Raw genomic sequence first — 12,865 nt, 5'->3', positions numbered from 1 at the left:
CTTTGCCAACAAAGGTCTGTCTAGTCAAGGCTATGGTTTTTCCAGTGGTCATGTATGGATGTGACAGTTGGACTGTGAAGAAAGCTGAGCACCGAAGAATTGATGCTTTTGAACTGTGGTGTTGGAGAAGACTCTTGAGAGTCCCTTGGACTTCAAGGAGGTCCAGCCAGTCCATTCTAAAGGAGATCAGCCCTGGGTGTTCTTTGGAAGGAATGATGCTGAAGCTGAAACTCCAGTACTTTGGCCATCTCATGCAAAGAGCCAACTCATTGGAAAAGACTCTGATGCTGGGAGGGATTGGGGGCAGGAGGAAAAGGGGATGACAGAGGATGAGATGGCTGGATGGCATCACCGACTCGATGGATGTGAGTTTGAGTGAACTCCGGGAGATGGTGATGGACTGGGAGGCCTGGCGTGCTGCAATTCATGGAGTTGCAAAGAGTCAGACACGACTGAGCGACTGAACTGAACTGAGACTCTGTGTGTAACTATGGATTAGGTACATAAAGGTTCCTAATAATTCCATATATTCATACAAATATGTAACTGTAATACTTAATATATACTATATAGTGATCTATGTTTATTCAGTATGTATTAACATATACATATCACATATTACTAACCATATTGAGAATAAACTATATATAAAATATGTCTATTTTTTTAATGCTTTTCATCTGAAATTTTATTTTTTTCTGATATTCAGCAGTTAGTTTTTTGCACCCCTTTATTTTGAGGCTTTCCTTACCATTTTGATTTTGTATGAATTTTACAAGTAACATATATTTGAATTTTTGTTTTTTCCATCAAATTTCAGTTTTTTATATATAATTACTAAGTTTTTAATAAGTAATTACATTAATGGCACTAGTTAATGAACATTAATTAAGGTAATCAATATAATGTAATTAATTACTAACATTAATTAATTGTGAAACATTTATAACTTAACATGAAATGGTCTTACTCCTTTCATTTGTTATCTCAGGTTTTTCATTCACTATAATTTTGTTTCTCTTTTCCCAAGCTTTCTGTTAGGCTGAGCAAATTTTCCTTTTCCCTCCTGTTGCTCCTACAATGTTAAGAGTTAAAACTCCTTATTTATGTTCTTTGGTGGCATTAGGGACCACAATTCAATGCTAGTTTTCTAATCAAAATACTCCAACAAGTTAGAATCTCTTTATCTCTGAACTCTGAAGATACTGAGTCATTGCCTTCTTGCATCCAGAGTTGCTGATGAAAAGAAAAGGCTGCCTTGTTTTTCTTTTAGTGCTTTTCTCTCATGCTGTGGACTCTGATCGTTTTCTAGGATGTGTCTGGGTATGGGCCTTACTCAGCTCACTTGGCACTCAATGGATCTTCAGCTCTAGAAAGTTCCTTCTATTATTTCTTTGGTCATTTCCTCCTGTTGTCACTGTCCTTAGGAACAGTCTGTTAGATGCTGGGCATCCTAAATTGATCCTTCATGTCTCAACTTCTGAGAGACTTAAGTTTATTGTTCATATTACTAGCTCAAGCTTTGCTGCTGCTGCTAAGTCACTTCAGTTGTGTCTGACTCTGTACGACCCCATAGACGGCAGCCCACCAGGCTCCCCTGTCCCTGGGATTCTCCAGGCAAGAACACTGGAGTGGGTTGCCATTTCCTTCTCCAATGCATGAAAGTGAAAAGTGAGAGTGAAGTTGCTCAGTCGTGTCTGACTCTTAGCGACCCCATTGACTGCAACCTACTAGGCTCCTCCATCCATGGGATTTTCCAGGCAAGAGTACTGGAGTGGGGTGCCAAGTCCTATTCTAAAGATTTTTACAATTTCAGTTAATTTAATGTGAATTGCTCATTTCTAATATTTTTTTCCTTTGATAATTGATCATAGTCTGCAATTTTTAGGATATGATATCTCCTCTAAAGATACAAATCAGAAATTTTTAAAGTTTTTCCTACCACCTTTATCACCTATCCCTGGAACAGTTGTCTGCCATTCTTGGTTATCCAAACATAAACATGAATCAAGGACTCAGTTGAAACAGTGTGAGCAGTTTTCCCTGAAGGTGGGGTGGTCTGCTTCCCCAGTTATTATTTCTTTTAAAGGAACAACCGACTGTGGGTTTGATGTGAGTGGGAGGGATGGTGGAAGAAAGGCTGGACAGCAACAAGACTAGGACTGGCTATTTGTCTAAATAAAGGTAGGCTTTACTCTAAAAACCAAGCACTTTGTTTTTTTTTTCCCCCTCCAGGGTAGAGAGAGCTGGCTTTCCTTCCATTCTTGTCAGCTGTAGACATCTGGAAACTACCAATACCAGGAGCTCAGGACTCAGATAGAGTTCATTTTCTTTAGAAAAAGCAGGTGATGTCCATGTGTAAAGTCTTTTCTTTTGTTGTTGGAAGAGGGTGTTTGCTATGACCAGTGAGTTCTCTTGGCAAAACTCTGTTAGCCTTTGCCTTGCTTCATTCTGTACTCTAAGGCCAAATTTGCCCATTACTCCAGGTATTTCTTGACTTCCTACTTTTGCATTCCAGTATCCCACAATGAAAAGGACATCTTTTTGGGGTGTTATTTTTAGAAGGTCTTGTAGGTCTTCAAGAACCGTCCAACTTCAGCTTATTCAGCATTATTACTGTGATATTGAATGGTTTGCCTTGGAAATGAACAGAGATCATTCTGTCATTTTTGAGATTGTATCCAAGTACTGCATTTTGGACTCTTTTGTTGACTATGAGGGCTACTCCATTTCTTCTAAGGGGTTCTTGCTCACAGTAGTAGATATAATGGTCACCTGAGTTAAATTCATCCATTCCAGTCCATTTTAGTTTGCTGATTCCTAAAGTGTCAACGTTCACTCTTGCCATCTCCTGTTCGACCACTTTCAAGTAGCCTTGATTCATGTATCTTACCTGCCCTGGTGGCTCAGAAATTAAAGCGTCTACCTACAATGCGGGAGAACCGGGTTCGATCCCTGGATAGGGAAGATCCCTGGAGAAGGAAATGGCAACCCACTCCAGTATTCTTGCCTGGAAAATCACATAGAGAGAGGAGCCTGATAGGTTACAGTCCATGGGGCCACAAAGAGTCGGACATGACTGAGTGACTTCACTTCACTTCATGTACCTTACGTTCCAGGTTCCTATGCAATACTGTTCTTTACAGCATCGGACTTTACTTCCATCACCAGTCACATCCATAACTGGGTGTTGTTTTTGCTTTGGTTCCATCTCTTCATTCTTTCTGGAGTTCTCCACTGATCTCCAATAGCATATTGGGCACCTACTGACCTGGGGACTTCATTTTTCAGTGTCATATCTTTTTGCCTTTCATACTGCTCATGGGGTTCTCAAGGCAAGAATACTGAAGTGGTTTGCCAGTCCCTTCTCCAGTGGACTAGGTTTTGTCAGAACTCTCCACCATGACCCATCCGTCTTGGGTGGCCCTACATGGCATGGCTCATAGTTTCATTGAGTTAGACAAGGCTGTGGTCCATGTGATCAGATTGGTTAGTTTTCTGTGATTGTGGTTTTCAGTCTGTCTGCCCTCTGATGGAGAAGGATAAGAGGCTTATGGAAGCTTCTTGATGGGAGAGACTGACTGAGGGGGAAATTAGGTCTTGTTCTGATGGGTGGGGCCACCCACAGTAAATCTTTAATCCAATTTTCAGCTGAAGGGTGGGGCTGTATTCCCTCCCAGTTATGTGAAGTGAAGAAGTTGCTCAGCCATGTCTGACTCTTTGCGACCCCATGGACTGTACCCCACCAAGCTCCATGGGATTTTCCAGGCAAAGATACTGCAGTGGGGTTGCCATTTCCTTCTCCAGGATCTTCCCAACCCAGGGATCAAACCTGGGTCTCCTGTGTTATTTGACCTGAGGCCAAACTATGGTGGAGGTAATGAAGATAATGGCGACCTCTTTCAAAAGGTCCCATGCAGGCAGTGCTATACTCAGTGCCCCCAACCCTGCAGCAGGCCACCACCCTCCCACGCCTCCACCAGAGACTCCTGGACACTCACGGGCAAGCTTGGGTCAAAATTCTCCAAGCCAGGCTTTAACAGTACATGAACTGTGAACTTCCAGATGTTCAAGCTGGATTTAGAAAAGCCAGAGGAACCTGAGATCAAATTGCCAACATCCATTAGATCATCAAAAAAGCAAGAGAATACCAGAAAAACGTATACCTCTGCTTTATTGACAACACCAAAACCTTTGTGTAGATCACAACAAAATGTGGAAAATTCTTCAAGAGATGGGAATACCAGACCACCTGACCTGCCTCCTGAGAAATCTGCATGCAGGTCAAGAAGCAACAGTTAGAACTGGACATGGAAAAACAGACCGGTTCCAAATCAGGAAAGGACTACATCAAGGATGCATATTGTCACTCTGCTTATTTAACTTATATGCAGGGTACATCATGAGAAATGCCAGCCTGCATGAAGCACAAGCTGGAATCGAGACTGCCGGGAGAAATATCAATAACCTCAGATATGCAGATGACACCACACTTATGGCAGAAAGCAAAGAACTAAAGAGCCTCTTGATGAAAGTGAAAGAGAGTGAAAACGTTGACTTAAAACTCAACATTCAGAAAACTAAGATCATGGCATCCAGCCCCATCACTTCATGGCAAATAGATGGGGAAACAGTAGAAACAGTGACAGACTTTTTTTGGGGGGCTCCAAAATCACTGCAGATGGTGACTGCAGCCATGAAATTAAAAGATGTTTGCTCCTTGGAAGAAAAGTTATGACCAATCTAGACAGCTTACTAAAAAGCAGAGACATTACTTTGCCGACAAAGGTCCGTCTCGTCAAAGCTATGGTTTTTCCAGTAGTCACGTATGGATGTGAGAGTTGAACTATAAAGAAAGCTGAGTGCTGAAGAATTAATGCTTTTAAAATGTGGTGTTGGAGAAGACTCTTGAGAGTCCCTTGGACTGCAAGGAGATCGAACCAGTCAATCCTAAAGGAAATCAGTCCTGAATATTCATTGGAAGGACTGATGCTGAAGATAAAACTCCAATCCTTTGGCCACCTGATATGAAGAACTGACTCCTTGGAAAAGACCCTAATGCTGGGAAAGACTGAAGGCTGGAAGAGAATGGGACAACAGAGGATGAGACGGTTGGATGGCATCACCGACTCGACGGACATGAGTTTGAGCAAACTCTGGGAGTTGGTGATGGACAGGGAAGCCTGCCGTGCTGCAGTCCATGAGGTCACAAAGAGTCAGACATGACCGGGCAACTGAACTGAAATATACGTCTCCATGGACTTCTAATTTAGAATACCACCTCTGCTTTTTTTTGTCTTTTCAATATTTACTTGCTAAAGGTATCAGCACACTGTTAAGCAACTCTTGCCAGGTAGACTGGGGAAGCCGGAATGTCAATAGGTGTGCTCAATTGATCATCATGAGCCAATCCCACTCTCCTGCCCCACTCTAGTTTAAACAGAATAATAATTCAATATTATTATTTGATATTAGGCCTTTCATAGCCTAATATCAACTCATGTCACCAGCTTCATGTCCTCCTTCTACATTCTAAGAAGACAGCATAACAGTCTTAAGTGAATTTTGAAATCTGGAATTTCTACAGTAGAGAGTATCAGGACCCTTTTAGAGTGTTTCCTTTTAATTTTGTAAACATTCTTCATTTCCATTAATACTTGGAGGACTCTAAGCCACCATGCTGCTTTTGAGTGAAGAGTATTTGTGAACCTCCACTGGGGCACAGGGTTTCTTTTATACCATTACAATCACTTGTGAACCAAATGCCAAGCAGTGAAACAATCATTAACAAGGGGTCCTAAAATGAGTAACTAGATTTTTGTTTTTTAATTAACCAGGTTAACTGAAGCAACCTATGAATGTCCAAAAGTAACGTGCCTGCTACAGATGGGGTGACCATTTAATTTACCTTCCAAACTGAGACTCATGAGAACAAAGGGGGTGCTATTAATTATTATACTAAAAAACATGTATCAACTAGGATGTCCTGGGCTATGAACCACTTGCAAACCTTTCTAGTAGTAAAGTTTCTTTTTTCCTTTAAGACCTCCTGCCACTTTTATTGCATCTGCTTAAATGTACTTGATGTCTCAGTACTCTCACCATTGGTATTTACTGAGTCCCTACTCCAGGGCAGATGCTGTGCTGGGAATTCAAGGTGGACAGACAGACCAGCTCTCTTACATCCTAGGAATCTTTTTTTTTTCTTTTCGCTATTAAGAATGAATGGCTTTCAATCCTTGCAAGACAGGGAATATAGTGGAAGATCAGTTCTACTAAAGCTGTTACTGATCCTTAAAAAAAAAAATTAGAGTATGACTGCTTTACAATGTTGTGTTAGCTTCTACTGTACAACAGTGTGAGTCAGCTGTATGTACACATATATCCCCTGTCTCTTGGTCCACCCTCCCACCCCCTACCCCACCCCACTGGAGCACTGAGCTCAGCTCCCTGTGCTGTACAGCAGCTTCCCACTAGCTATCTAATTCACACATGATAGTATAAACAAGTCAGTGCTACTCTCTCAATTCATCCCATGTTCTACTTCCCCCAATGTGTCCACAAATCGGTTCTCTATGACTGCATCTCTATTCCTGCCCTGCAAATAGGTTTATCAGTACCATTTTCCTAGATTTCATATATATGTGTTAATATACAACATATTTTTTTTAACATCCTGACAGTTTGCAGCAAAGGCTTTCACGGTAGGTATAACAGCATCCATTGCCTTGTTCAGTCACTAACTAGCATCTCTGAGTAATGCACCTCTGAAGTCCTCATCTGGCCGGGAGGGTAACAGTACTTAAATCACAGGACTGTTGTTAAGGAGAAGTGTTTGTACAATGCCCTGCAGGTGGTAGTACTGCCCTATGATCCCAGGTAACACCAAATTTGAGCACATGGAACTCATCAAATCAAGGAGACGGGAAGGGGAGAGTAGAATTAGAAGGAAAATGTGTCCAAATCAGGCAGTGAAAATAGCCCTAAACCAAACTGCTGTCTTCATTATTTGAGCCACAGGTAACGCAGGTTAAGTTTTGAACAATGTGCATCAGTTACTAACGTGAATAGCTCTATTGCTTCTCACCGCAATATTCTGCTCAAAGGCTCAGTTCTAAGTTCTCTAGAATTCCTCAGCTAGTCTTGTGGAGAAAAGTCAAGAGCGAGCTTTGACGGGCAGAACCCAGGTACTGGGGAAAAACTGAGGAGAGGTGGAAAGAGATTCTGAAAGAGATGAGGAAGCAAAGTACCCCTCATGGGCCTTTCTGCAACTTGTAACAGGACACAGAGGGGCAGGAAATAAAGCCGATCTGAGAAGAACTGATTCGTTCTCCTGCCAAAAGCTTCCATCTCTGCCCCACAAAATCAGCACATGAGGAACGTTCCTAAATCAGATCAGAATACTGCCCCACTGTCCCCAAGTAACTCAAATTAACTGAAGAACTTTTTTTTAAAAGCCTTATCACATTTATTACATTTATAATGTCTAGAAGAGCTTCTACTCAACTTAAATTTGAATATTTATACAGTTAAAAATATCTTGTTGATGGTGTAATGAGCACAGGTGATGAGAAGTATCCACTGATAAGAATAAAAGGAAAATGAATAAAACGTTCTAGTATATTCAGCTCTGGAAAACTGCCATTAGTACCTCTAAGATTTTCACCTGTGAGCATCACAACCTGAACTGATGCTGGGCTTCATTTGGTGGAATTTTTTTTTTCTATCTGAATTGTTTACTGCACTCCTTTAACAAAAGCAATACATATTCATTGCTGGAGGTTGGAAAATTCAAAGCAGTCTGAAGAGAAAATAAAAAGCATTTAATTCCAGCACTCAGGGATAAATACCTTGGTGTAGCTCCCTTAAGTGTGGGCAGTTTTTTTACAGTGCCACACCATCATCACCCACGCTCTTCATCCACTCTGATTACTGAGATTAGGGTAACAGGCAGGGCACGCCAGTCTCTGCCATTTTTAAAACACTGGATTTCCATTTGCAATCTGTGGCAGGCTAAACCCTTAATTAGTAACAGCAGGTGCTGAAGTGCTTAAAGCAAATGGCTCCTGCGTTTTACTGAGCTGTTATTTATGTCACTCTTATCACCGGGAGCAGCGCTGACAATCAGCAGCAGCTGGGGGAGCTCGTGCCCTGACCGGGGCGCTTGCTGGTCACCAGTTTCTCCAGGAGTCAGGGCTTTAAGCAGCTCTAGCTGGAGAAATGAGCAAGCTGCTCAAAGGGTACAGTTGGGGCTTCAGGGTCTCTTAAGGGTGGAAAGCCGCAATCATCTATGTAATAACTACTCGGGCATGAGATATTTTATTCAGAATTCCACTGTGTGCAGCTCTGCCGAATCATATATCCCCAAAATACTGTTTTTCCTGAGTTTAAATCTCTCTCTCTCTCTAGTCGCTAAGTCGTGTCCGACTCTTTGCAACCCCATGGACTGTAGCCTGCCAGGCAAGAATACTGGAGTGGGTTGCCATTTCCTTCTCCAGGGGATCTTCCCGACCCAGGGATCGAACGCTGGTCTTCTGCATTGCAGGCAGATTCTTTACCGACTAGACTATGAGGGAAGCCCGATAGGTGCTTCCATTTTGAAAGAATTACAAAAACCTCTTAAACATGGTCCACTTCCGAGTGGTAGTAATTCGGTTCAGAAAGCTTGTTCTCAAGGAGTTTGTAGAGACTGGAGTATGTATAACACTCTCAGGGATTCAAAACTCGACACCGCCCAGGTTTCCCTCTCACATTTATCAAGACATGAAATAAAAGAAAGTCAACGCCAGCTCGCCTTGCTTCCTAGGGTGGGGTGGGGTTGGGTTTAGCTTATGCTTCCTTACTGGTGGCTTTTTCCCTGGTGGCTCAGAGGTTAAACCGTCTACCTGCAATGCAGATAGACCTGGGTTCGATCACTGGTTCGGGAAGATCCCCTAGAGAAAGAAATAGCAACCCACTCCAGTATTTTTGCCTGGAGAATCCCATGGACGGAGAAGCCTGGTGGGCCACAGTCCACGGGGTCGCAAAGAGTCGGACACGACTGAGCGACTTCACTTTCACTTTCACTTTCCTTCCTGGTGAGCTGCTAATCACCTTTCATTATTATCGAAAATGAGTCACAAAAATGATTCTGCATTTCTGCCGAGGGGATGGTAAATAAGGTGCGCCCCCCGCCCCAGCGCCTCCCCGAGACTGGGGTAGGGGCAGATTTGTGAATAGGGTGGGAGAATGTGGGAGGAGGGCAGCCGCCTTTTCCCACCAATGGCGACGGTCTCGACAGGCGTCAGCCAGTTTGGGGGTCAGGGATGTGCAAGGACACTCCGGACAACCCGCCAGTGAGCAAAGTGAAAGAAAAAAAAAAGGCATCCGAGTTGTGCAGACTAGAGACCTGAAGATAAACTTTCCCGTATTCAAGATGGTGACTAAAAGCCTCCATATCCAAACTGAAACGTGTGGAACCAACTTTTGTATACAGGATTCAGGCGAAAACATAAAAACTGCCTTTCCTGTTTTATCTGGTCACTAGCCCAAGACGTCTCGCCCTCGGGTCGCCCCACCGGTGGTCCGGGGCCCCGAAAATGAGTCTGTGATGGGCGAACGTCGAGAGTTCGAGGGGGTGACTCTGTGACGACAACACGGCCAGGTCCCCTTCCCTCCTCGGGCCTCCGCTCCTGAGATGACCGAGCGCGTCCTCGACCTCGAGGTGGGCAGGCGCCCGCCGAGGGCTCCCAGGAGCCGGCCGGGTTGCCAGGGAGGCGTCCTGGACTGGCTCGCGCCCCGCAAAGGCCCCCGGGGTCGGCCCCGCGCCTGCCCGCGCGCCGTTATAAACGCAGCTGCCTCCCCTTCCTCCTCCTCCTCAGCCTCTTACCTGCCCCGGGGTTTGGCCGAACTCCGGGCCGGTAATTGAGGCCGCCATGGCCCGTTGCGCACGTGCGAGTCCTGGGGCAGCCTCACCGCGGGAGGAGCTTGGCAGCCCGCCTGCCTCGTCAGCTGCCAGCCCCGCGCCAATGGCTCTGGGCCCCCAGCTGCGGGGCGCCCGCCCACAGCCCGCCCTTAAAGTGGCCCTGCCGCCAGCCCCACCAGGTCGGGGTGGGGGTGGGGGGGGACTTCCGGGGAACCGGTGGGATGGCGATGGGCCGCCCCAAGGTGCCCTGCGGGGCCTCAGGAGACCCTGTCACTAGCGGTAGCCCACCTACAGTTCCATTCCGCTTGCCCTGGACCTCACACAGCTCAGGCCTGGGGCAAGGACGTGTCTAAAAAGTCTTCAGTGTCTTATGGGAACGCTTTCAAGTTTAAATATCAGGAATTAGCAAACTGGATTTTTCTTTTTCCAAGACCAAGGGATGGTGGATCCCTATCCTATTCCAAGGCTAGGGATGGTGAAGACTGATTATAGTGGTTTATTTCCAAACTATTAAGAAACGTCCTGTGAGTCAACAACACATATCGTCCTCATTTCTCAAGTGAGAAATCTCCAGGCGGGGGCTGCTATGAAACCTGCTTTGCTCAGCCTTGCTAGACATTTTATTGAGATCCACTGAATGCCCCGACCCCTGAAGGATCCTTCCTCTTGTCTTTACCACTGTTCTTGGTTTCTTTCATTGCTAAAAACTTGGGGGGGAGGGATGTCACTTTGGATTTGGCTAGACCCTTGATCTTACTTGAACACATAATACACACGTACTCGACTTGACCCACCACCTCCCATCTCTGGGCAACTGTTTCCTGAGCAGATGGTGGAGGGGTTCTGATTTAGATCATGACAGCGAACATAAATATAACAGTGGTTGCCCATGATTTTCATGCGAAGAAAATGCAGATGAATTTCTGATGGGATCATTCTGCATTATTTTTGGAAGATAATTTTAATAGATATTAAGAAAGCTGTAAATGGACCATAAAGAAAGCTGAGCACCGAAGAATTGATGCGTTTGAACTGTGGTGTTGGAGAAGACTCTTGAGAGTCCCTTGGACTGCAAGGAGATCAAACCAGTCAGTCCTAAAGGAAATCAGTCCTGAATATTCATTGAAAGGACCGATCCTGACGCTGAAACTCCAATATTTTGGACACCTGATGAGAAGAACTGACTCATTGGAAAAGACCCTGATGCTCAGAAAGACTGAAGGTAGGAGGAGAAGGGGATGACAAAGGATGCAATGGTTGGATGACCTCACTGTCTCAATGGACAAGAGTTTGAACAAGGTCCAGGAGTTGGTGATGGACAGGGAAGCCTGGTGTTCTGCAGTCCATTGGGTTGCAAAGAGTCGGACAGGACTGAGTGACTGAACTGAACTGAATTTTGGCTCTATCAGTTTTTCCAGTTAATCAGGCACTAAGAGTGTTCAGCTAAACATCTGTGAAGCAGTTAGCTTGCCCAATAATAACATAGGTGAATTCATCCCCAGGCATTGAGGTAGGGGTGAATTCAGACAGCATTAAGCACCTTCCCCAGTCTGGTAATCAAGTTTATCATAGACCTAAAGGTCTAGATTAGCAAGTCTGATGCTAATAGTGATGAAACCATTGTGGAAACTGACACAGTCATTGCTTTTAAACTTGAGTGGATGATGACAAAATTTATGCAAGAGGAAGTAATCATTTCCTGTGATGGAGGAAGCAAAAAGGTGATAAAGCTCTTCAGTATCAAGAATATAAGACTCCAGGTTCCATAAGAACCAATTTTGATATTTGAGAAGTTTCCAATTTCCTAAAAGAAAGAAGCTTACTCTGTAAATGACCAGACATCTATGGAAACGAAATGACACTCACTGGGGGCAATTTTTGTCTCTCAAGAAACAGTTGTCAACATCTAGAGACAGTTTTTTTTTTCATTGTCACAACTAGAATCTAATGAGCAGACATCAGGAATATTGCTAAACATCATACAGTGCACAGAACAGCCTCCCAGAACAGAGAATTAATTATCTGGCCCTAAATGTCATTAGCACTGAGGCTGAGAGGCTCTACTATAAACCTTCTGAATTATAACACAGAATTTTAAACCATTTACCTTCTTTTTCACCATTAACATTCTTGAATCATACTTATTTTTATTACTAGAGATAAATGGACGGACGAACTCTTCCGGTGGTCCCCTCGAGTAACAATATGCTAGTCATATTCTTGATGGAAAGCTGAATACCAAGAATTATAAAATATACAAAAAATAATAGAATAATTCTATATAGAGAAATATATTTTAAAACATACTCAAAATTAACAATTCAAATTCCTTAGAAAAGTTTTCCAATCCTTTAAAATTATTAGCATTCATATGCTATATGCATTGCATATAATGCATATGCTATATGCATTACATTATTTCCCCCCAAACTAAATTAAAATTATGTATTTCTCACAATATTCAAATTACAAATAGGTTTGTAAGTAGTACAGTACACATGGTCTCCTCAAATGAACTCGTGAAGAACCTATTCTTAAAATATTTGGAAATTTTCCATCCAGATATTTTCTAGAAACTGTTCTATACTTGACTTGTTCTCAGAATCAGAGAAATTTAGAATTTGATAGGAACCTAGGGATTACCTGATTGTTCTTTCTGTTTAAAGATGCTGAGGCCCAAAGAATGCTCTCCTAAGTAGGTAGGACTGTAACCACAGAGATTGAAAGCCAGAGACTTAACTGATTTCAATCATTTTTACTAATAATTTTTTATACTTCAGTTCAGTTCAGTAGCTCAGTCGTGTCCGACTCTTTGTGACCCCATGAATCGCAGCACTCCAGGCCTCCCTGTCCGTCACCAACTCCCGGAGTTCACTCAAACTCACGTCCATTGAGTTGGTGATGCCATCCAGCCAGCTCATCCTCTGTCGTCCCCTTCTCCTCCTGCCCCCAATCCCTCCC

General features: G+C 43.6%; 1 protein-coding gene across 1 annotated transcript in view; it reads right to left on the bottom strand.

The window, feature by feature from the left end:
• Nucleotides 1–10,164, bottom strand: part of SOHLH2 (spermatogenesis and oogenesis specific basic helix-loop-helix 2) — a 40,779-nt gene extending 30,615 nt beyond the window's left edge. Inside the window, exon 1 of the mRNA XM_061434780.1 lies at nucleotides 9,869–10,164. Coding sequence (XP_061290764.1) covers nucleotides 9,869–9,916 — 48 coding nt within the window. The 5' untranslated portion in view covers nucleotides 9,917–10,164. The remainder of the gene's footprint in view (nucleotides 1–9,868) is intronic.
• Nucleotides 10,165–12,865: the final 2,701 nt, after the last annotated feature.

The sequence above is a fragment of the Bos javanicus genome, chromosome 12 (genome assembly GCF_032452875.1).
Source record: "Bos javanicus breed banteng chromosome 12, ARS-OSU_banteng_1.0, whole genome shotgun sequence".
In the NCBI taxonomy this organism is placed as follows: Eukaryota; Metazoa; Chordata; class Mammalia; order Artiodactyla; family Bovidae; genus Bos; species Bos javanicus.
Note: the sequence above shows the minus strand (reverse complement) of the source record. Positions and strands in the feature narration are given on the sequence as shown.